General features: G+C 37.6%; 1 protein-coding gene across 5 annotated transcripts in view; it reads right to left on the reverse strand.

Annotated features, from left to right (window-relative positions):
- Positions 1 to 25986, reverse strand: part of GABRB2 (gamma-aminobutyric acid type A receptor subunit beta2) — a 159690-nt gene that overhangs the window by 49117 nt on the left and 84587 nt on the right. For all 5 annotated transcript variants that reach the window (XM_030504601.1, XM_030504602.1, XM_030504600.1 and 2 more), the window contains one exon: positions 21222 to 21304. In XM_030504601.1, the coding sequence (XP_030360461.1) occupies positions 21222 to 21304 (83 nt within the window). The remainder of the gene's footprint in view (positions 1 to 21221; positions 21305 to 25986) is intronic.

The raw sequence follows: 25986 nt of genomic DNA on the forward strand, positions 1-25986 counted from the left end.
TTACATCTCTAACCTGGACAAGCCATCGTTCTAAAGATAACTTTGGAATAAAGACATTTTCTCTGAAAGAATCTAGAGATATAAATACTTAAAACATAAGAAGCTTTTCTTCCTGCAACACAAAAAGGTGACTGAAGAGGTACAGTCCTTCAATTCGTGATTATAACTAACCTGAAACCATTCTCATTTTGAATAAACTACCATGATTAAATCCTCTTAGGATTCAAATACATTTATATAAAGACAGGTTCTCATGGGCAAGCATTAAGACCCATGATCAATTGTCCAGATTACAGAGTTCCTGTTTGGATATGAAACACACATTCCATAGACACAGAAAATGAAGATTTGAGGAATTTTCCAGTTTCACTAGCAGAATAAACAAGACAGAATATACATTAAATGCTGATACTGCAAAAGCACAAAATTAGCATACTGAGAATTCTGGGGATATCATCAGTGCATTTTTTGGCTGGAGAGAGATTTAGCACCCCTAACTTCAGATTTCTAATCTTTGAGACTCAGACTAGACAACTAGACTTCATCTGCAGAAACTGGAAAGAATGAATAACCTCCAGAAAAGTATTCATCTCCTCTTAAGATAGCTGTGGTGTCCTGATTTTTTGAGGATATACAAGTTTCCCTTGGCAATACAGGGAGATCCAACAGTTATTTAGCTAGATGCCTGACTTTTAGATCATTAATCTTAGGTGAGCTAAACCTTAAGTCAGACAACAAATGGTACTCTGAGGCTGTTATCTCTCTCAGCATCTAGAAGAGCTCTGGAGAATCACAAAGCAAAACGACACTCTCCTGAATTGAAGGACGTAATTGCTTTTAACGCTGGTCTCGTAGTACAGGGAAAAAATTGTCAAAAGATATTATGCAGCCACAGTCATGAAACAATATGTTCAATTTGCCTGTGAAACCATGACATTTCTATATCTACTATAAACTGTGGATACTAATGGTCTCAAGAAATGTAAATCATCATAGATATAGAGGGTATGCTGCTGGCACATACCTGAACAATATTAAAAGTACTAATAGCCTCAAACAGCTCTCTTCTCCAAAGTATATGAAGAATATAGTATAGAGGATCCCAAATCCAACAGTAGATCCCTGTAGCTGAACTTTGTTACCTTAATTCACTGTACTGTGTAATTGCACTATGATACAGTCTGTAATAAGGCAATCATATGGCATTTTTACCACACACCTCTCTCTACCACACAAAGCAATGTATAAACATTGTTCTCCCAGTCATAGAAAATATTTCAACAGCTAAAAGCAATTGTGTAGACACTTATCTTTTGCAGAAACCTTGTCCTTTTATATTACAGAATCTACAAAACTGGGCACTGATTTCTCTCCCACTATCATTAGTTAATTAAAAAAAAAAAAAGAGAGAGAAAAAAGTGTATGAAAGTATAAAATCAGGCGCACACATCTTCCAGGGTAACTAGAAAATTACTCAGAACAAATGTGATCTGAACACATATGCACTGAAAACTTCCATTCTTATTTAAAAGAACTATTCTTCTATAGCAATCTATCAGAGAGGATTTCCTCAGTACTTTTGCAAAGTATTTAAAATAATTATGAAATGCAAAACCTAACTTTTAAAACCAGGCTGGAATATGTCCATTTAGCTTTAAGAGTGGCCAGAACGAAAACCACCTGATCATTTGTGAAGAGCCCAGCCCTTCCAACTCCTCACCCTGACACCATCAGACTGATGACAACCTTCCTGCCCAGGCACTGACACTTCTCAGGTGCTGGAGAGCACAGTGCAGTAAAATAGATCTCAGGCCTCCCCGGAGAGCATGAGATGGCTGGGATATGCCATTGCTCTGAACGCTTTACATGTGGTCACCCAAGGGACCTGCTGGGAAAAGCCTCCTCACCATCACCTGCAGACACTGCCTCACTGTAAGCGGCAAGCACAGCAAAGGTCCTCTGTTGCAATATTTAGCACAAGTTTATCTTCTGGGAGAAAAATCTGGTAAAGAGATTTCTGCTCTTCTGTCCCAGTGTTTGATTATCAGTGTCAGTACAGCCCTTGACATAAAGTATACTAACAAGTATCTTAACTGCATCACATATGGAATTCTAACAAAATCAGACACACTTTTATGCAGCATTAGTGATACATTACAGTTGTTACATTACCAACCACGTTAATAAAAAAAATAGCTGAATTTTAAAACCTTCCATAGCACAGAAAAATATTTACACTTAGGACCAATATGAATACTAGAAACACTGTGACTCAAACATTTTTGCCACATAATAACATTCCTATAAAACCAAGCAGCAGAGTAATCAAACCCCTGGTTTATAAACTGCAACACATGGAAATAATTTAGGATTTTTCTTCAGCATTACAGACAGAGCATTTTAAATTCCAGTTCCACTGGAAAAGACCTTCACTTGATTACTCCTGTATGAAATTCTTTCCCTGAGAGCTTCCTCTGAATGAAGTTTTGTCTTCCACTTCAGCAAATCAATTCCATGGTTTATATTGTATTTCTATCATGTCTCTTTGCTGGGCTACATGCTCTAAGGCCCAGAGCAGCAATCCACAGTAACAGAAGACAGCAGCAACACAGATTCCCACCCAGCAGGCTGCCAGCCTTCAGCATACTCCAAACTAGAGGCATCATTTCTGTTTTCATAAATGTATACAGAACAATCTCAGTTCCTGCTCTGAGATTGTTTTTGAGTAAAACTTGTCCTTTGCACTGTTCTGAAAAGACTGCAACTTTCATTATCCTAATAAATTAATAAGAAGACATCTCTGTTGTTGTTACATAAACATCTCACCGACAGAGATATATCATTAGATTATATTTTAAGCTCCCATATGTCACTAGAATTCATGCTGAAACCACCTTACAATGCAATCTTTATGACAGATTTCTGTGGATTAACCAGTTTCTAGTTTTCTCTGACATTTTGTTAAAACTTTAATACCCTAAGCACCGTTGTTTGACATGCTTTCTGCCACTGCTTTCGCCAAGCAGTAGCATATGTTACAACACAGTAAAGGCTGCTCTTTGATTTATATCTTTTAGCAAGAAAATATTTTGCACTGATACTACATATTGTTTTAAAAGCACTAAGTTAAATAATACTTTATATGCATATGACTTCACTTCCACATGTTTTGTAGCTTTTACCACAATCATTTAGATAGAACATGCTAATAATATGGAACTCATTGACTGTTTAAATATGCCATCCCTACTTTTCCTTATCATAACAGGGATCCGCTAAGGTTAATCATAGGAAAGACAACTCCTTATAACTAAGGCGCAGGATGGAGTACAACGCATAGCAGAGAGGAATAAAATGGTGATGTTTGAAGACAGAATATGGACAGCCTCTATCCACTTTCTGGGGATGGACCATAAATCACACATCACACAAGTGCACTGCCAGGGAAGGTCCCTGGCATGTCCACATTGAAGAAATTGCATTATTGTGCCTTCTTCCTAAGGTTGAAATTCTTTTCTTGAAAAAATCTTAGGTTAAGAAACATGCCTCCCAGATTTGAGGCAACAGATAATGAGAAAACACAAGGTATGAAACGTCCAAAAGTATATTTTTGTTTCATTCCTAGATGTTCATCTAAAAAAACCCTTGAAATACTTCCTGCAATCTGGCACCTTTAAATGATGCAACATGACAACATGATGGACTCCCCTGCTGAGTCTATTCTGTGGAGAAAAGTGGAACCATAACATCACCATTTCTTCTTCACATCTTTGGGACATTAGGGCCAGCTATAACTAATACCAGATTCCCAAAAGAATGATGCCTGTTAAGCAGTAGTATGAGAAGACATTAAAAGAACATAAAAGGAAGAAAAAAGAAAACCAACCAAAAACCAAAAAACAAACCCACCGTAATATCCAGAGAAAAATACTGGAAGCAAAACAGGCTTAACAGAAATATATTAGTTCCGAAACAGCAACTCAGAATCTTGCCAATTTCATAAACACCCAAAAGCCAGGAATACTGGCAAACTGAAATTGCACAAAACTCAGCAACACCACTCTTAGTTTCAGAGGACATTAAACAGCCTTCCAACAACTCCACATTTCCTGGATTATATCATCACGCCTTCATGGGTTTTTTATTTCACTGTCATAAGCAACAGAAACAATGAATAAAACTCACACAGAACTGAAGCCAGATCATGTCTGCAGGCAGTAATTTCTCCCCCAGAATAAAAACCCCAACCAACCAAAACCACTAGTATCCATTCTCTTGTAAGCTTTTTTCGTAGCACAGAAATTACACTCACAAGTAATTGCGACATGACACCTACTTACCAGAGCTATTCTAGAGAAAGACAACACAAATTTAGAAAGTCGGAGCCTGTAAAGCGCAACCTGGTCTGCAGTTGCAAATACTGAAAGATGTCTTCTTTATGCATTCATAAATACTACCCAAGATCAAGAGCAATATACTTATTATTTACTGATCCTTGTATGCATCTGAAGAAGTGGCGTATGCCATCACGTGCAGAAAGTGTAGACAACCTTCTACTAGAAAATAAATCTAAACAATCTTTACTTTCTTGAGATCTGAAAAGGGAAAGGAGAGCAATGCAAGAGGTTATACTCAGAGATACTTAGTCTAGCCATGCTTCAGACTGGTAGGAAGGAAATGCAAATATAGTCCTTGAATAAGACATGTTGACTTCTTGAACCATTTGTCAAGCCTAACTTTCAGTTTTCTATCAGCTGTTTACACAACGACACTTTCATGCTGGTGTATCCGTCTGCCATTCATGAAGAATCTGCAAGATTAGGGGCAACTGTAGCTCCACAATTCCCATCTAACAGGGCTTTTTATTTTTCTTGAAAGCCGCACTGTGTGTGGGCTATAGCAGGTGAAAAAGCCACGCTCTATCCCAGCATCTTACTATGGTTATCATTATCCTTTCCATGCTCAACATCTTCACTTTGACCTTTCACTGCTGCAATTTAAGCTCATTACTTTTTGTACTATCCAACATCATAGCGAACAGATTATCCTCTTCCTCTTTGCAGTACTTTTTATATATTAGAAGACTTATCCAATCTCTTCCTTAGATTCCTCTTTACCAGAACAACCCCCATTCAATCTTTCTTCTAAGTTTTCCAGGTCTTCGATTAATTTCATTGCTATCTCTTAGATATTCTCTAATCGACACAAATCTTTCTTGAGGTGCAGCCCTTGGAAGGACATAGCCTGACCTCTGAGCACTGGACACTACAGAATAGAACAGAAAAATTTCTTTAGTTATTTTAGAAACAGACTCTGATGTCAGCCTTACCATTCTCACAACACACTGATAAGGAATCAGAGTCATACTGAAATCCATGACATCTCCCAGGGCTGGGGTTTTCTTTAATTTTGTTTTGATTCCCACAGCCCTACCCTAGGTGCTACCTACCTTGTTATTTCCAAGTACTGAGGTGTAAAATTTGGAATTTCATTTTTTCAGGCCACCTCTCTAGCTAGATGAGAACCTTTGAAACCTAACTCTAACCTTTTAAGCTACTCAAATGTTTAGGCAAGTTTCATGACTTTCAGATCATTAAATGAAAACACTTAAGACTGACTTGATTCAAAATTGTTTCCTTACAGCTAGCTCAGTAGCCATGTTCTTAATGTTATTTTTCAAACATGGTTTTCTCTAATCTGTGTTTCCCACTCTTGTTTATAAGAATATCATTCAATACAATGTCAGGAACCTTATTAATGTCAAAATATAGGACATGTACTGCCTGCAGCAATCTGCTCTGCTGTTCAGAAATGGTCCAGGCACCACCACATGAGATCCACTCATGAAAAGCAGTGTTTGGTTCAAAATGAGAAGATAGTCATACAAATAGGAAATATTTGTACGGGGGGGGGGGGGGGGGGGGAGGATATATACAGCTGACCAACTTTGCAGACTAGAGTTTAAAAAATAACTGAGCAAATAATTCTGTTGCTCATTTAAAATCATTAACATTTCCAACTCTTACTGTGACTGCCTAGAGGTGATTTTTCTCTGAAGACTGTGCCTGTAATGCTGCCATGGGCTGGCAGCAGCCTTGAGGGCTCCTCAGCTGGCAGTAGAGGGTGCAAGGTCTTGCTGAGCTGCCAGCTTTGCAAATATGATGGTGCATGTTTTATTAAAGAAGGTTTAGAATAAGGAGAGCAATCCCTTGTTGACAATTCCAACACAGGAACTCAGAAAACAAATAATCATAGGCTCAGCATGAAGCCATCAGTAGTGAAACAGATTATACTCCCCATAATGTGGCACAGACTGCATTAACTCTCAACATTTGCTCCAGTGCTACTGAGGAGGATTCACCATTACAGGCAGTAAAGAAAAACCTAGAAATATCTTATTCTGAGTGGGGGTGTGTTACTAATCCACTTAACAGATGCACAGAGGGAAGCACATGTACGCATTTACCCCAACACAGGAAAATGGTAACAGAAAACACCAGGACAACCAAAAAATCCAAACAGTTTAGAATTGCTTTGATATCCAAAAAGGCAGCTTGCCAATTTTCTATAGGCAGACATCCTTTAGGAAAATGCCCAAGAAAAGGTTTCAGGTTTGGACAAGGGTATGGACATACTTCACAGGGCATTTAACATATCTGAAGTTATGACAGAGATCACAAGGAATTCAATAGTTGAATAATTAGCAGATAGTGTGCATTTCCATTTATCAGGAAAGACGGAAGAATTAAGACTGACCATGTAAAAAGAATGAGAACGAAAACTGAATTTAAAAGGTAAACCAGGAGGAAAAAAACCACCAACAAAACAACAAACAAAAAACCAAACCAAACCAACAAAACAAACAAAAAGAACCAAACAAAAAGCAGCTACAGTGGAAGCAACACTGACGCGGGCCACTGAATCAGGGAAACTCCATAATCTGCAGTAAGATCCTAAAAAGCACCCTCTGTGTGTAAAGAGCACAGCAATGAAGCATTAAGTATATGACGAGAACTGATGAAGTGAAATCCCTACTTCTTACAAGTTAAGACAGAGTGCTGACACAGGCCTCTCCTCTTTTCACACAACCTGCCTCATGACCCTTTTTTCCCTTAAATATTCCAACGGGGAAACAAGAAAAATTGCATTTTTAATTCAGGTTGAACACACACATACCCACCCCCCATTTTTAAATAATTTATTTTCATATACAAATTTCCACCTTATATGCGATTCTAACAATCTGAAAATTCACATCAAAATCAAGTATGCATAACATTTGAACTGGCTGGGCTAGTTTTCAGGAAGATGCTAGCTTTTCTTCATGTTCAGAAAAGGGAATACTGTGTAAGGCATCAACTCCAACAGCTACCTTTTCTTTCTTAAAATAGCCTCAAAGTTAAGGAACTTTTCCCCTTTTTCGTTACTATCATCAATTTTCAGAGAAATCATACAGAGCATACAGATAGGTAAAAAATGGATGAGGAATGAACAATAACCCTGTCCTATAGATGAAATATTCGACCATTAACAAGATCTATGGAAGAACAATCATGCTTTCATAAAACAGCAGATCTATCCTTGCAAAACAAGAATTTCTGAGATATCTGATCAAATACATCCCAAGGTCTTTTTGCACCAGCTTGAACAACTTAAAATGCAAAAATATGTAATTGAGCTGCAAACACCCAGTAAATAAACCCAATAATTTCCTCATCAAAAACAGAGCTGCAAATAAAGAGAACTAAAATTATATTTAAATGTGTTTGAATTGTTACATTTATTCTCAAAAACAGACAAATCAGTTTTACAAATTTGTATTTAGTTTTGTGTTTCTTCCCTTAATTTTAATACTGTTTGTCAATTGTAGCTATGCTGATCAATTCAGAAACGTCAGGCAAGAAGGATTTCATGCTGTGTACATCAAGGCACTGATACCAAAGTGAGGCAACTACTCAGACAGTGACAGGAGACAGGTTCCCCTTGAGAACAATACAAAGCACCAAAACCTGCCTGGTCCGGATGGTGATTCAGAGCAGACTAAGCTCACAGCTTTGACACCTAACCTAGCCATCAAGAAGAAACTGCACAAGTTCTGAGCAGTAAAAATCTCATTTTGCCACTCTATCATACTGATGACAGCAGAATGCTTTTGTGAGTAAAACTTGGTACACTGATGACATCTTCCCGTTCTCATACAATAATCTGGAGTGCAAATGCATTTATTAAAGGCTCTAGGTATCAGCACACATCAACAGTAACAGGTATTATGAGATACCAACAACATTCAACTCAGAAGAGGTACACACACTTTTAGACCACATGTTCCAGCTGCAACAACGATGCCTTTAAATGAGAACATCTCTTCTCGTACAAAAGTCTTTTAATGGGGACAGCTTTTAGTCCACGTTTATTGGGCCAGAGAGATAAAGACTCTGCGTTTCTTTTTGTCATTAACTCCTCTGTCCATATTGCCCAGGAAACTACACTGGCATCAGCCATTCCCATCACAAGCAAAATCAGAACTTTGAAGTTCCACATACACTGTAGGATGCACTGTAGAAAATAACACAGAATTACTGTTAAATACTTTTTGTAGACAGCTGCAATGCAGTGGACAGATAGTGAGATAACCAAGGGGCTGAAAATAGTCCAGGTTAAAGTACACAGAGCTCCACATCAGCTCATCTGCCCTTCTTTGAGTCTGTAAGAACAGATGCACACTATCTGCTAATTATCTTCCTCTGTGCAACTGATTCTGATATTTTGCTCAGATATTTTTACTGCATACTTTGATATTTTTATCATGATTGGAAAAACAATTTAGATAAGGAAAGATCTAACTAAAAGGCTTGCCTACTCATCATCCTCATAATTATTTAAGGCTTACATTTATCCTTCCTTTGGAAGCAGTTCGTAATCTATTCTGATTAACTCACCAGGGATGATAGTGCTTGAGCTGATAGGTGAGCTCACTTCTTCGACGGTCAGACACTCACAGAATAGCCAGTATTCATAAGAAAATCAGAATTTTGGAGATATATTTGTCGTAATAGAATGATAAGTCCTTAATAACAGCACTTAAAAGAAGGTATTCTCTCCTTTTTAACAGACTGAGTTAATTTTTGCCTGGTCAAGTGGCCTCATGTGTCAACTCATGAACATGTGGAACCAACAACGCTGTATTTTCAGTTCCATCTGGAGTCTCCCTAGTGAGCTTTGTTCTACCTTCTGGCCAAAATACTTGCCCCAATCATCCAAATCCCTGAAGGCAAAAAGGATTTTAAAAAATAAACAAACTCAAACACAAAAACCAAGCAGCTGCTCTAGGTTGCCTAATTACTGTATTTAAGGAAAACGTGCTGTGATCAAACCTATGGTATTTTCCCAGTAAGAGCAAGTGATATCATAAAATTACATTGTTTCTGTACAACCCGAGATCCTTCTCATCTCCAGAGCAGCCATATTTAGATCACAGTATTAATTCAAGATAACGCTTTTCTATTCCAAAAAGAAACAAAATTAAGGAAGTGGTCACAGGAGTTTAACTTGGTGGGAGGTGCTGGCTTATGCTCAAGCAAGAAAGACAAGTGCACAAGTCATCAAATCTTAACTAAATGCAAGACTAAAATCACTTCATGCTAAAAGTAGTAAACCAGATGCTAACTCTGTTATATGTTCTCAACCAGATTTGGCAAAAGTACTACACTGGAGTTTCTTAAGAGAAATATAGCTAACACCTGATGAGATCCTTGAGTACTGCTGTGCAATGAGAGTATCTACTTCCCTACTGTCACATACTCTCAAATCAATGGATAATACTCAAATTAAATTATTGTTTTTACCATGCCAGAGTCCATGAAAAAAATCATATCATAGAATGGTATATACCCACATTATGTGCCCACCTCTCCTCTGGTTTGTCTCAAGGAAGAATATCTCTAGATGTTTAATATCAGGCTGATCTGGTTTTCATTAAGCATACTGACTGAGAGATATTACAGCCAATTTCTTTTGCTTCCAAGACAAAATGCCAGATGAGTTTTATATTTCAAAGAATGTGTCTTAACATGCACCGCTCCCCTCCAGGTATTTCACCTGCAGAATTAATCTGTGACACAAACTTAGTTTTGCTGAATGCCAGTTGTAAAAACCCCTAAAATTAACACTGCTGTTCCCATATGTGCTTCTGTAGGGAACGGTGCAAGTTAAATAACTATTCCTATTCTTCTGTGTTGATGAAACTACAAGAATTTTTTCAAGAATCTACATAGTTAGTTTTTCTCTAAAGGATATTGCTATGACAATGATTTAAGAGATTAACATAAAGAGCATCTACAGTTCTTTTCCTACAATAGCACAGTTACAGACATTAACATATTTTATTAAGTTGTTAAAATATTATTTAGATGAAGCTAAAAATCTTTATTTCATTGTTGTTTATCCTGGCTCCAGGTTTGAATTCTGATTCAGTAGTCCCAGAAGGCCAAAGCTCAAGTTTTAATCAAGCAAGAGAGTTCCCTGTAAAAGCAAGTCATTTTAACATACACTTTAAAGTATGAGAACATGTTAAGTTGCCTGCTCATATATGACCATTAAAACTATAAAAATCATACTTATATGATAATTGCATCAATATATTTATATATTTACAATTTGGTATTTGATAAAATTACGGCCATACCATTTGTAAGAGGCATAATTACCTAATTGATCAAATATCTTTGTTGGTTTTATAATTCCTTAAAATCAAAAGCAAGTTGGTATCCAGTCACAGAACAAAGTGTCCCTGAGTACAGTTTCAAGGCCAAATAAGAGTTAGTACATATGTAAACACGTGTAAATAGGAGTTCACTGTTATAGAGTCATAGAATCATAGAATGGTTTGGGTTGGAAAGGACCTTAAGATCATCTAATTCCAACTCACTGCCATGGGCAGGGACATCTCACACTAGACCATGTCACCCACGGCTTTGTCCAACCTGGCCTTGAACACTGCCAGGGATGGGACAGCCACAGCTTCCCTGGGCAACCTGTTCCAGTGCCTCACCACCCTCACAGTAAAGAACTTCTTCCTTATATCTAACCTGAACTTGCCCTGTTTAAGTTTAAATCCGTTAGTTACCCCTAGTCCTGTCACTAAAGTCCCTGTCAACTGTTCAGTTGCACCAAGATGCATCTTCAAGAAAAACACACACAAAAAAGTGACAAAGTCTGTACATGCATCTCTCAGTAGCACAAGTTGACAGGAATATGCACAGTACAAATGCTACTTACTTTTACATGGCTTTCAAGATCTCCCATCCAAACTAAAGATTTTTTATTTAAACACCTAATATTTTTACATATTATTCTATGAGTACTTGCATTTATATTTTTTGTACGTAAAAATAGCAAAATCAGCTGCCAGGCATTACAATCTTGTAATCATCGTTCAGCAGACTAAAATTTTCCCGCATTTTACTGTGCTCAGAATTTCTTTATACTCATAATGAAACACACAGATACAACAGTAAAAAAACCACTGTTTTATTTCTTTAAGAAAGCTAACATTTTTAGTAAAAACTTATAATTTCATAATGAAAGTAAGTTTCTCACACCCATACAATCAATTCCACAGTATTGTCACCAGCACATGAAGAATCATTGTAAAAGAAAGAGAGAAGGTTGTACGTAATACATTATAGGGTAAAACGTAAATTTTGAACACAGTGAGGTACAGGTTTGTCTGCCCTCATAGCAAAATGTAAACTCTACTTCTTTGATCCCATCTTCCCATAAATTAATAAAAATAGAAATAAGCAAAAGCAGGTTCTTCTTGGACAACAAGAGAACAATCTTTGATAGTAAATTAGGTTGGTTTCACAGGTAAATAAATCATGTATTTACCTACTAAGATTGTGGCTCTTTCTGGACTTGCAGAAAGTTGTTCTTGAAACCTGAAAGGAAAATAATACCCTGGTTAGTACATGAATACAGCAACACCGACAGAAAGTATGCTACAGCAATATAAGCAACTTACAGTATAAAAGCATTGCACGTGCAGCATTTTGATGCTCATCTGCTCCCCTGAACATTCACATGAGCTGTATGTGAAGAATGAGAAGTTCCTTGGCATGGATACCATCCCTAGGAAAGTAATTCTAACAGAACAGGAGTCACCAATGTAAATGTTTATATTATTCATTTTGGCTCTGCAAAGAAAAGAATACAAAGAGGGACCATACGTAAAAAGAAAACACTGTTGTGTTCTTTGCCCCTTTCTATAATTTCCCCCAAATAGGTAATAAGTTACAAACAATAAAAGCAAAATTCACAAGCAAAAGCAAAACTTACCAGAATTTCAGTATCACTCAGGTTGTCTGTGTGACATTTTGGTACAGATCAGTCTTCCAGAAGCAAGCTGTTGAAGAGACTGTTCCAGGCTGCGGCCACTTCCTTGAAGAGTCCCTGATGTGCACAGACGAGTTCCCACACAGTAAAATGCAGGCGTGTGCTCTGCTTTCATGAAACTACTTCTTGTAGCATCCCACAATAGGTCTTTGCCTTGAACAAAGCTGTGTCTGCTACTGAACACATACTCACTTCTAATATATGTTGATTGTCAATTAACAGTTTAAGAAAACAAGGTAAAACCAGTGATTTTACCAGGAAACCGTTGTATGAGGTTATGCAAAAAACATCAAATACTTCAGATAATAATCTTTCACACACCGATAAAGTACCTGGAGTCAGCACAACATTGATTCCATTCATGATAATTGCAGACTACTACTGTTACAAGTTGTTATTTACCATATCACGTGGTCTTCTCTACAGCACAGTACCTGCACACATAATGTCAAAGTGGAAAGGCGTGTTCTTAGACATATATCTGAACACTGACTTCCATCAATTCCTCGGTTTTTCTCTTATGTTACCCTCTTATTAAATAAGATTATTGCCTGGGCTGACGTAACATTTCAAATTCTGGCTCGAGTAACACATCACTCACAAGATGAAACAAGCTTGTATAATAGCAAATCAAGTAGTGGATTGCTCTGTAGCTGAAGAGTAGAAATACGACATACTGCAAGATCTAAAGCTGTAACCTCAATGAGTGCATTTCCAGCATATTCCTGTAGAGCTGACTATTCATACCTGTGCTCCGTACACAACAGAATAATAATAACAGTATAAACAGCATAACGTCCAAAGACAATGTATACATTGTGCAGTTACAAAGAACTGCCTTTTAGATGTATATAACAAGGAACTTGTTACTGAGCCAAACACAATAATGAAAATTCTTAGATCATTTTCCATATTTATATATGTGAAGTTTGTTCCTCACAGAAAGCCTAATGGATATCCTCAACTCATCATGAATTGGACACAACCAAAGGAAAAAAGGCTTAAAAACCAGAAGTAGGCTTAGCAATACATATGAATGCTGAGATATTTCACTCTTCCATGAAAACTAAAGTAGTAATCAGACATTACCATTTCTATCTGCAAGTAAAATACAACTGCCACATACAAGGTTTTTTTGAGAGAGATTGGAGTAAGTGCATTATTTACAAATAGCGCTCTGTTGTTCAGGTCATTTCACCAAATTTTGAATAAACCTTTGTTTAGCACTAAACTATGCATTCCAAGCAAGCTACGCATTACGGGGAAGCAAAACACTGTATGTCAATAACGGGTTTGCTGGTTAAAAAAGAGGAGGAGGGAGGGAAAGGATTATTCTCACATCCCACACAAGGTCAGGTATGTTAGCTGCTATGAACTCAATGCACAGAAACCTCACAAGAGTCCATAAAAGCTATAATATAACCTACAGCTGTCACAATGATAGAAAAAAGCTTGACAAATTAGTGTGTCATTAGGCCAAACTCAAGAAGCACTGCCATCCTAACCGAGTGATCAGAAAATTGCTGGTATTGCCACTTCAAATCATTGACTACTTATTACCAGGAACAACAGCCTCTGATGTAACGTGACCTCTGGTTGGCAGGAATACAATGAATGCCAGCATGGAGCATGTTTTTCCTGTCCCTTTGGGAGATCTGTATACTTATAACTAATATTCTATAGCTAATAATGATCAGGCCCAACACTTAGAAGCACCAGTCAACAACTGAAAAATCACAGGTGAGCAAGCTACGGCTCAACTAAAAGCAATTGCTTTTGTGCCTAAACCAAAATAGGAGAACTTGGCAGAACAATGAATATTGCAGAAAAAAGTCAACATACACCAAAGATTCTGCCTGAATTACCTACTGATTGAATCAAGGCTTTAAACCATTTTAAGCACAGCAAAATTCTAATAAAAATATATGTGCTCCAAGGAAAATAAACTATAATCTCAGATTACACACTACATAGACATAGATATGTAACAGTATCAATGTCCTTTCCAAGAGCATTTATAAATATTCTTTTTCTTGAGGAAATCACCAGTTTCAAGATGTGAGAAAAGAATACTAGACCTACATAAAAACATTTGCCTAAAATATGAGAAGTTGTAACAGAGATCCTGCTATTCAGTTTAGTAAAAAGAAAAAAGTGAATATTTAACCTATAAAATTCATACATTCGGGAAAGAGGGCTGTTAAGTGCCATACCATCAGCTTTCCACACTTCCACGCAGTTTATTGCATGTAAGATTATGAAAGTATTTGTCAGAAATATATTCTTTTCTTTTGGAGGGCATCTTTCTACAGCACCAGTGATGCCTTCACGGACATTTAGTTCTCCCCTAAGCCCCTAGCAAACGAATCTTGTGCTTTCTGAATATGGACTCTTTGAACTGGATAGGTTTTGTTTCCAATAATCCCCTGATAAAAGGCAGGGTTATGGGTAATAAGGACAAATGTATTCTACTGCAGACTGGATATAAAAGGCAAAATGCTTTAGAAGTTTTAAAACTATTTGCATTTTGTCTGTGAATCTTTATGATTCTATATATTCCCCATATTCAATGGTAGAATGATAAAAATAAGCTTCAAGCTATGAATTTCTCTGTGAAAATCTACATTGCCTATATTGTCTGGTGCTGATAAGCAGAGATTGGATATTAGTTTCTTGGATCCCCTTTTAAATTTAACTCCAGGTTGCTTCAAAGAATTAAGAAGCTGTTGCAGAGCTTCTTTATAATTCTTTGCTCATTTGTAAACTGTACATCATCTTGTTTGTATTATGACAGCTTTCAAGGTGTAGACTGCTGCAAAGATTCACTGAGACGTACACAAAGTAAGAAATATACCTCCCTCTTGCCTACCTGTAGGGCAACATACCTTGCATTTACTTGAAAGTCTGACACAAGCCCCCAGTTGGGGGGGTGTGTACGCGTGTGTGTGTGTGTGTGTGTGTGTGTGTGTGTGTGTGTGTGTGTGTGTGTGTGTGTGTGAAAACCTTACAAACACTGGTTTGCTTGTAAACAACCCACCTTGATCATATGCACTAATGGTTAGTCTAAATTTTCTTCCCCTCTTCAGACTAGCTACAAGAATAATTTACTGGTGGAGTTTTTAGCTTTTACTGAGTCATCCCGTCTACAGACTTAAGAGGAGTCAAGGATTTCCTGTTCATTGCCAGTGCACATTCTGTCACTGAAATTATACCTCTTCTTGACATATTTGAGATGAAATTACTAAAGACAAATAAAGAACCTGTCCCAGAGAAGCCACTAATAATCTGTGTGGGTACAGAGGTGGAGTTCATCACTGTTTGTTAAACAATCTATGTCTCTCCACCTCACAACGTGCTGTACAGGTTGAATTGTCATAGAATCCACATTAAGACATCTGAACATATGGATGATGAACAAGGATGAAAAAAGGGATACTTTGGTAAGGTCAACTTCTACTGCTAGAAGAATATCCTCCCTGTGCAAGGGTCACTATGCAAAACAGCCTTAGGTGAAGGGACAAGGGGGACAGGACACATACTAAACTTGATAATGGGAAAGGAAAAAAAATTCTAAAAAGCAATGAACCACTGTTAACCAGTGGCTCACAAGTCATGTACTTAGCTTTCCACTTACTGTGCAATTGTTGGAAGTGACATGTTCCCGTAGTATCCTCTGCTGAACACCCACTCCCAGGGGATTGGCAGAGTCTCTTGCCTGGCATCAAGCACATTCACTTCTAACCCAGAAAAGCCTTGCCTTGTTGGCTCCTGGAGCTCCACCATTTGTCCTGTGTGACCCGATTATAGCTTTGATCGATGGCCAGAGCAGCCATCTGCAAAGTACTCAAGGCTTCAGCAAAAAGGCATCTTTGATTTCTTTTCACTGCCTTAAATGTGCTTGTAAAGTCACCTTGAGCACACAAAGATGACTTCTGCTTCTCTTGTTGATGAGCTTCCAGATGATCTGATTAGAAAGTATTTGATACTGGGCTGCACTGCCACTGGGAGGAATGATACACTTATGCATCTGTTCTTTGTCTCTTTCTAGATTCTGTTATCTCATGGAAGTTTTAAACTTTTCTTAGTGCGCTTCTGCGGCCTTTCCATCATGAAACAGAAAAAAAATCTAATGATTTCTGATCCAAACACCCCAGGCAGTTATATAAATGACATGTTCTGAAAACAATTATTTCTCATTCATCAGCAGAGCAGTCCTTCCTTCCCGTCTGTGCGTGCTGTTCTGATTGTGCTCTTTTTCCCTGGACAGTACATCTGAGTGGAAAGCTCCTTGCTTGCTAAAGCTTCAGACAGCAGGGCTTTAATATACTTTTTTTTCATGCCACATCTTTAATACACTATGGAAAACATTTTTGAGAATATGCTTCTAAGAAGAAACTCAGTGTACTCTTGTTTGTTCCACAGCAACAAAGAAATGGAGGGGAAAAAACCCATCACTGCCGTAAGGCAGGCAGTTTCTGAATTATACCTCAGTATAACACAAATATAACTGTGCCAAACATATTATGAAATAAGATGGAACTGAAGTAAATTTTTGTTTTTATGTGGCATCACATAATTGAAATGGACAAAGGTCCAAACCTACCAGATGAATCCTGGATGATTACATTTAAAAATATCCAATAGAATCACAATCACTTCTCTCTGCTATGCTAGAGGATATGCAATATGATATGTTATTTGTTTATAGGAGTTTGAAGTATTCTTCAAACTCCCTTGTTCGTCTTCGTGCCTTTGAGCTCCCGCGAGTCTCATGGCTGATTAGCTAAGACATTCCTTTCAACAGTTACAACTCCAGAGAGGCAGGAAACAGAAGTGGCAGAGGTAAGGAGCAGAAAGTAGAGGTATTTTACTGGTAAGTCAATATTCAGCTAAAAAGGAAAAAGCTCTCTGTTGCCTGCAAGTTGAGAAACTAAGAAATGAATACATAGGAAAATTGATTTCCCTCCAGTATTATAAGCCTGCTACTCAGTGTGTTGGGAAATAACAGAAGAAAGGGAGTAGAAAAGCTCAGATTAGACCCCCTTGGAAAAGATGGCCTACAGCTTTAGAAGCATCATAGCAAAACTGAACATTTAGCACATTTCAGCCCTTTAACAATGAGCAAAGCAAAACATGATCAGAGAGATGTAACTAGCTATACAAGAAAAAAAAATAGGATTTCAGTTCTCAAAAGCTGATGCCCTTTGAACAAATGGGGAATAGTCCTCTCACACTTTCAGCATCTGATCACACTAATACTACCTTAAACTGAAATAGGAAAAGGCAGTTTCCTGTATCTTAATAGATGATACCGCCTCCCCCATTTCATTTTTAATATTTTACATACAACCCTTTTCCACCATGATTTCTAATATGCAAATTAATTAGATTTATGCAAATCTAGATTAACAAAAACTTCAGTAAACACAATGACACATGGAAAAAAGTAACCCAGGCAGCTAAGGCGGCAATCAGCTCTGGCATCAATAATGGGGGTAGGGGTGTGTGGAAAGGCAGAAGGAAGCAGAGAAAGAACGGAAGGACATAAAAGACATTAACATGTGTGTAAATAAGATAAAAATCTATCATGACTTAACTCAAAGGATCTGGCTAGACAATAACTCCTTTTTTAAACAAAGTATATCTAACCTGGACTTTATTAAAAACATTTGCTATAAGACTATACAAGAACAGACAATTAGTAAAGATATATAAAAGGTGTGTAGGAAATTGTACTGCACTGAAAGAATAGATCATGCTTAATACAGAGAACGATTATAAGCAAAGCTCTTCCTTCTTGGCATTAATATTCTTTAGTATTTGTGTGTTAATGGAATTTCTAATGAAACAAAATCTGCAGGCACTGTTAAGACAAAGAATGATTAGAACAAATACAGCAAGAACTGGATAACCTTGAAGAGTGTAGCAAAATTAAGAACAGTGTTATAAAATGCCAAACCACGTGTTCTTAGTACTATGCAAAAAAACCCACTCTACCAAAAGCTAGAACCCACTGCTGGAAAATGAGTGAGGAAGAGAAACGCCTTACTGTACTGTTCCAGTAAAGACTATCAGCTGTGAAAGTTATGTAGTTGCGAAGAAAGGCAAAGGTGGCTCTTGGAAAAAGGGCAGGATTAGTGCCACAGCGCAATAAAGATTTGATCTGGGATACTGCTTATGATACTAGTTATTCCTAGTGAAGAACTAACATTAGCTAGTTCTGCATTTCTCTTAACACACTCTTGTATGGAGAAGCTAAAAGAGACTGGCATATTCGTGTTCATGAAACGAAGCCTGTGAGAAACTATGACCACTTTCTTTAAATGTACTATGAGGATCCCAGCAGGGCTGGGGAAGACAGTGAACTAAAAAAAAAAATAAATTGTTGACACAAGCAGTGAATATAATTTCATGCCTTCAGAGCCATGAAAACATTTGGGGTGGAACTTAAACAATTTCGAATCACCACAAGAGAGCAGTGGTGAAGCAGACATCCAACCAGATCAGTAGGGCAAGAAACCAACCTACTTTTAGCATTCAGCTTAACCAGTTTAAAGAAGTGATTGTGTCTGGAGTACCTGCATTGAACAACTTAAAGTCACTTTCAATCTTATTCACTCTGCGTATCTACCTATCAGCATTTTTGTCTGAAGTGATTCATATAGACAGAGTCAGGTTTTTACCTGAACAGAATGACATATATAAAAAGCAATAATTTTTAAAGCATCATGAAAGTGTTTCAAAACACAGTTCAAGTATCACTTCTATCCACATACTTTAATGGCCTTTCTTACTGCAATGAAAGACAGCCTAGCTACATACAGTATCCTGATCTTAATCCATTTTACATTTGTGATGCTGCAACAGAGCTAATAGAGCCATAAAGGAGCTCTCCTACAAGCATCCTGACCATTACGGTAAATTAAACTCCTACTCTTTCTATGATACAATTGAGTACTGTGCTCTTCATGCCAAGTGCAACAACAATTTCAAGAGCTCAATATCCCCTTTTCCAGGATCATATCATAAAAGGTAACTAATGTGGCTTCAAACTTCTACTCCAAATCAGATCAAATGGAAATGTCAGCCTAGAGGTCGTCACATTCTAAGTCTGAAGGAGAAAAAGTGTTCTCATTAAATAGCAGTGACATAATTTAATTTTCAGGTTTGCATAGGGACTGACCGGGGAGGTATTTCCTGGGAATATTTCGCAGATTGTGTCCTGCAAGCATGACAAGCAGGGGATATCTAGTTTGTGAATCCCAAGAAAATTCAGGCATCTCAACAATGCAGCGACATGGCAAGACTTTGTTGACTGTTTAAACAATGCTGTAAATAGAGAGAAAGGATGCCCTCCAACTGACTCTCCAGCTTTCTATCTTACACACAAAATCGGAAAACAGACAAATTCAGATCCTTGCAACAACAACAGTTAAAAGACACCAGCACAGTAAGCTGACATTCTCAGTGAAATTCTCTGAAAATCTGAACACAGTTATGCCAGTAGCTTTCTCCCACATTAAAATGAGCCAACTGTACTGGTAAAAGACTTCAGGTACGAAATTTGAATCAAATGCTATCAATAGAATTTCAAAAATGAACTGGGGAAAAACAAACAAACAAAGCCCCCAAACAAACAGAAAAATCCCAAACCAACAACCAACCAGGATTTTATCCACTCTCCAAAGAGCAAAGTCCATCATCACATTTGCTGCTTGTGTATTTCAGCATACAGAAGGGGTGAACTTCAATGATAAAGACTCATTTTTCTTATTTTATGAATGTAAATTATTTCAGACAGCAGTGTCACAAGTTTAATTCAAGAAAGGATTTTGTCATATATTTAAATTACTCTAAAATGAAACCTGGACACAAATTTAAAGCATATTCGTAAATGCTTTCTAGAATAGAAGCTAAGCTGTACCAGGTTCTTACCAGTGCAAGTTACTGTCATTTTATACTTCAGTGCACACTGAAATCCACATAATCTTTTATAATACAGAAGTTACTTTAAAAATACACATACTTTTGTGTTCTGGATCTGAAAACATGCCATTAATTTCCATTTTGATTGCCACATTCAACTTAATAATACACCCTACCTGAATTACTTATGGTTGTCCTGAAAAAGGAAATATACCTTGCAAGTGCTGATACAATCCTAATTAGAGAGCCAAATAATGCACGCTTCGCATACTGTCTTCAAAAAAGTCATAATGAATTGCTTTTTCTCAGATGTAGATTCTCTAAAGTTTTTCAGTTAAAAGAGATTTGAAATTTATTTCACAGATTTCACATTTGAAATTTTATTTCAGAACAGAAAGTTGTACAGAGACACCAGCTATTAAATCAGCCTGTATAACACTGTGTCGCATGCACTGGAAGTTTAACTACAGCACAGGGTTTAGAAAAAAACAAATGAACCAACCACAACACACCTATTTCAAGAACAATTCTAACCTCTTACCGTCATTTTTAAATGGAAACAAGCTGCCACACAGTTCAGCGGTAAAGGAGGATAAAGAACTGATAGTAATCCTTGTACTCCACACATGAACTCCAACAAGGCATTTGGACGAGACTTTTAAAGCTGTAAATTGTCCATCAAAATACAGAATAACTTTTGCTAATCCTTGCGCCACAAATTACTAATCCATCTGGAAAGCTATTTTGTTGCATGTGTTTACAAGGATCTAAATGTCATCAGAAAGAACTAGGTTAGTAGCATGTTAAAAAGGGGGGGGGGGGGGAGGGGAAAGAGGATGACAGAAATAAAAAACTCTGAAGCAGTTGACCACAGAATAAGTAGGATTTGCAAAAGTACTTACAGCTTTCAATCTCTAGCGTGCAGTTCTGCTCATCCAGCGGATATCTCCGTAGGTCCATCATACAAGCAGCTGTGGTTGTAATTCTAGGAAGGAAACAGAAGAGCTTGTTAATTTGTCTTGTTCCAATCTTTCCTTGATTGCACACAGTTGATAGAAGAAAATATATTTCTACATAACTGGCTCTCTTGTCTATTTTTGCTGAAATACTGTGTCTGCTGCTTACTTGTAACTAATGCTGTTCTAAGAAGGTTATGCCAGTCTGGTGGACGAGCAGAAAGCTTCCCCTTTACACACCATTACACAGTACTGCAAGCTTTAATAATCATCAACCAATTTATTGTAAAAAAGTGAAGCATGAATTAGGACAGCAGTATTTCAGTTTCTAGTGGAGGACTTCAAGCCAAAAAGGACAGGCTCAATGAAAGATGGCAGTGGAAATCTAAAGAGAAACAAAGACATATATTTTATATCCTACGTTAACATCTTAACCCCTTTGTGAAACTTAATTCTTTCTGCTGTTCAACAGTGCTTCATAAATGAAATTTTATCTTCATGTTAAAAAGCAAGCATTTTCAGGACCGCTTTCAAAAAACATTTAGACCATACCTGTGCCTCCAGATTTCACCAAACCAAGTAAAATTAACAAGTGTCAGGCGTGTCTTTTAGATGTTGAAACATCTGTACCATCAACAAATCTTTTGCTGATAAACCTCACAGAATGATGACCCTGAGCTGAATATGAAGTGAGGCACAGTTCTCAGTAGCATTTTATTAACTGTGTTCCCATCACGTCATCTTAATGTGTAGAAAAAAACCGCAATTTTTAATCTCCTCCCACTCCCAAGCAACTCCATAGTAAATATAAAAAGCATTACAATTTGGAATCTACCAACAGTCAAACTAATATGTCCTGCACACGCTCCACACAGGACCAGGTGTGGATTTAGTGCACAAGCTGAGAGGTTTCTAGCGTTTCTTCTCTCCCTCTCTACCAGCCCTTCTCCTACAGCTGCTAGAGCCTGGTGATTTATACAGACTCCTCAGAGAAACAAGGATTTTCCCCCTGTGTGTTAAGCACAGCTGACTGGCCAGCTGCATCTGGAGAACCTGCTTCCACACCAGTAGAAAAATGAGGCTACTGCACCACATCGAACTGTACAAGCTTTCTTCGAGGCGAAGGTTTGATCAAATGATTTAGCTCAAATCATAAACCCCAAGATGGTGTGGGTGCACCTCCAAGATGGGACCCAAGCAGATAGATGGAGTGCCTACAGCACATGCAGACACTGCATGACCTGACAGCATCAGCAGCTACATCTTTCCAGGGTATTCATGAGAGACTGGGTGGCAATCAACAATTTTCTTCTCAAAACTTCTTTTACATTCTTCTGTCTGACAAGACAGAGAACTCTTTCATTTGACAGACCTCATTCTTTCTCCTTAAATATCTAATAAGAGCTCATTAGTAGCAGAGAACTACAACTGCATGAGAGAGGCTCAACATTCAGCCAGTATTGACTCCAGCAATCCCTTCCACAAGACATTTAAGAAACACTGAAGTTACACAGTCTTCTCATTAGTATCCTTACTGCTCTATCTAGCAATGCTTTACTGTCATTTCTAGAAAAAATCCCTGTAAATTTCTTCAAAGAAAAAAGTAGGGGCAAGTTACTCCTATAAACACTAAGGAAGTCCTACCTCTTCCTGGTCATTCTGGACAAGATCCCTTAATTTAACGTTTTGACCATTCATATGTATTGGGCTCTCAGAAAAGGAACACTTTTTGGTACTAAGTTCTTTCTTCAGTCACTACATGGGTACCCATAGAATTGCTATTGAAAATATACTGTTTTCAGTGTGGGTTCACCACAGATGCTTCAAAAGAAAACAAGGGAAAAGAATCCTTTGGCTCCCCCAATGGAAGTCTTCCAGATTTCAACAAAACCAGGCTGCTGAGGAATATATGTTTGTTGATAGCAAATGCAAATGCAGCAAGCAGCAGAAGTATATATTGTTAAAAAAGAAAAAACAAAACCAAACAAAAACCAAAACAACAAAAATCTCTTGGCAGTCCATATATAGTTTCTTATTTTAAAATTTGGAGGAAAACCAAAGCAATTGCCCTATTCCAGTATCAATGCAAGATTAATTATTATGGGGAAAACATCAGGAAAGGCAGAGTGAGACCAGAAAAAAATGTATAGCTCACGTTTTTTGATTGGTTGTGCTTTTTGGTGGGGAGGTTTGTTTTGTTTAATACCTACATTATTTCCATATCTATGTGTATATTATGAGTTTAGAAGAATTTCAGTACTTCACAGATGAAAAGGCAGGAGCAGAGATATACAGTCAAGGTTTAAGTGCACAAAGGATTGTCGTAAATACCAACCTGGTTGACTACTAAGTTTTCTAATACCTTTCTCTGCACTAAACACATTCTTCCTACCAGAGTCCATCAGACTAGGCGGTTCAACAGAGACAAAGCCACTCCTGTGCTATCCTCAGCAAAGTGTCTTTTCACACTGATGGTGGAGTTGAGCTTTCACAACTCTGACATATCTTCAGCAGGATTTTTGGGTGCAGCCAATAACCCAAAAGGGGCCAAAGTCTGCAGCCATTCAGGATAAAAGCTTTGTAGGGAAGATTATCAAATCATTAAAAGACACAGTGCCTCACCTCATCAGAAACTATGGCGGGGTGGGAGGGGGGGAAGTAGCACAGTAATGAAATGATTGGTAGAGCAGAGTTTTAATCAAGCCAAAACAGCAGTTTTGAATAATGCATTTAATTCAACTCACTTGTTCATTCTTATCCATAATGCAAATCCATTGTAAATAAATCCATCCTAAAATAAGGAGTCTGTCCTTTCCTGTCTTTGTACGTCCCTCATTTTTATCCTGACTTTTCTCACACTTAGGATAAAGTAGCAAAAATTCTTTCTCATCTTCAAAATTATTTAAACACCCAAATTACCTTTTGGTAATTCTTAGTGGTTTGCAATTCACGGTGAATAGCTAAACCAAATTACCAATGCAAGAGCATGCAAGAATGACCAACTCAGACTATTTTAAAGTCAAGCCACATGACCTATACCTCTTCAGACAGAGAAAGAAATAGTAGTTCATTATAGCAGTTAGGAATACTTGAAACAGGCCGAAAGCCTCTTCCCCAGAGCAGAGTTATTCCAATTTTCATTAAAGGATTAAAAATATTTTTATACAGCCTGGACTGGTGCACAAAATATGCCATTGTATTTTGCATAATGTAACCTTGAGAACAAAAATGAAAAAAAAAAAAAAAAAATTAAAAAGTGAAATCTTTTAAAAACCAACACTGTGACTCATCACATTGCAGTCATTAGGGATGATAACAGAATAACACTGCTCTCCGAGAAACACTGTATGAAACAAAACACAGCACAGCACTATCTCATACACTAATCTTTCATCTGCTGTTAAAGAAAGAGAAATCTTGTAATATTTTGTGACTGCTAACAATGCAAACCAGGCTTCAGCTTCCTCTTTTATGATCTATATTTTGAATATGGACTGATTATAGAGTCTCTTCTCACCCCCCTCCACCAAAAAAAAGGCAAACTCTGAATAACTGAACTGACTAAAGTATTATGAACTAGACCTAATGAACACTTTGTGTGTCAAAGTAAGCATAGCTACAGTGCAAAGAATCCTGCTCCAGAAATAACTTGTAGGGAAAGTAAAGTTTGCTCTTGATAATTCAAAATAATTCAGATAAACTTTTATTTCTGAGAAAGCTGAAAATCTGCCCTCATCTCCAAACCTCTGAAGAGGTTTTATGATTCAAATAAGAGCTGGAAATAGGCACTGCTCCTTTCACAGGCCAAAGATGAAGGCGATAAAAAACTTTTCTGTAACACTTCCAAACTTGAAGTGATGCAGAAAATAATACCCATAACAAATACTATCCCAGCAGTGCTAATAGTTGGGTTTTTTCAATATTACAGAGGGGACAGTTTTTCAAAATCCCATTGTTTTTGCTCTTCTGACAAGTTCAAGTGGGATTTAAAATTCAAAATAGCAACTTAAACAGTTCTGACATCACCAGTGAAGAGAAAACAGCAGTGAAAGACAGGACAGCAATGTTCATGACAAGTGGAGATGGACAGAATCCATTTTCTGCTTGGACTAAAAGTGGCTGTGCAAAGCTATAGGGAATAAGCAGCCACAGAAACTTACCTCTGCCCTGGAGGGAAGTGGCCCTGACCTGTAAGTACAGGATTACAGACACAACAGAAATGATGAGCAAGAAGGTGACAATTTCAGATAGGTCCTCTGAGTAGAGTGGTAGTATGAGAACTATATAACACTGTCTTAACTCTGGCACTGACAGATCGGGATCCTATTGAGTAAAAGCTGAAGCCCAGGAAAACACAAAGACTAATATTTTCTTTAAATGTATGCACATACGTCCTGTCAAAAGCAGTGTGAGATCCTGCTTCAAATTTGTGTATCTGAAGGCAGACTATGACTCCCCATTAACAATATCAGGAGCAATCCAAAGAGCTTGCAAGCATACAGTGCTCTATAACAGACTGCATCTCTATCACGGACTTCATAAGAATCCCCTGAACACTCAGATTGGGAGTCACAAACTCCCTGAATTAGTTACTGAAACCACGTACTGCAACTAAACCCACTCTTCACTTCTGCTTCTTGGAAACAGCCCTGCTGCGTGACTGTTGGAAATGTCTGCGGTGGCAGCAGCCAGCAGAACCAATTTCAAATAC

This window comes from Strigops habroptila, chromosome 12, assembly GCF_004027225.2.
Source record: "Strigops habroptila isolate Jane chromosome 12, bStrHab1.2.pri, whole genome shotgun sequence".
NCBI classification, from domain to species: Eukaryota; Metazoa; Chordata; class Aves; order Psittaciformes; family Psittacidae; genus Strigops; species Strigops habroptila.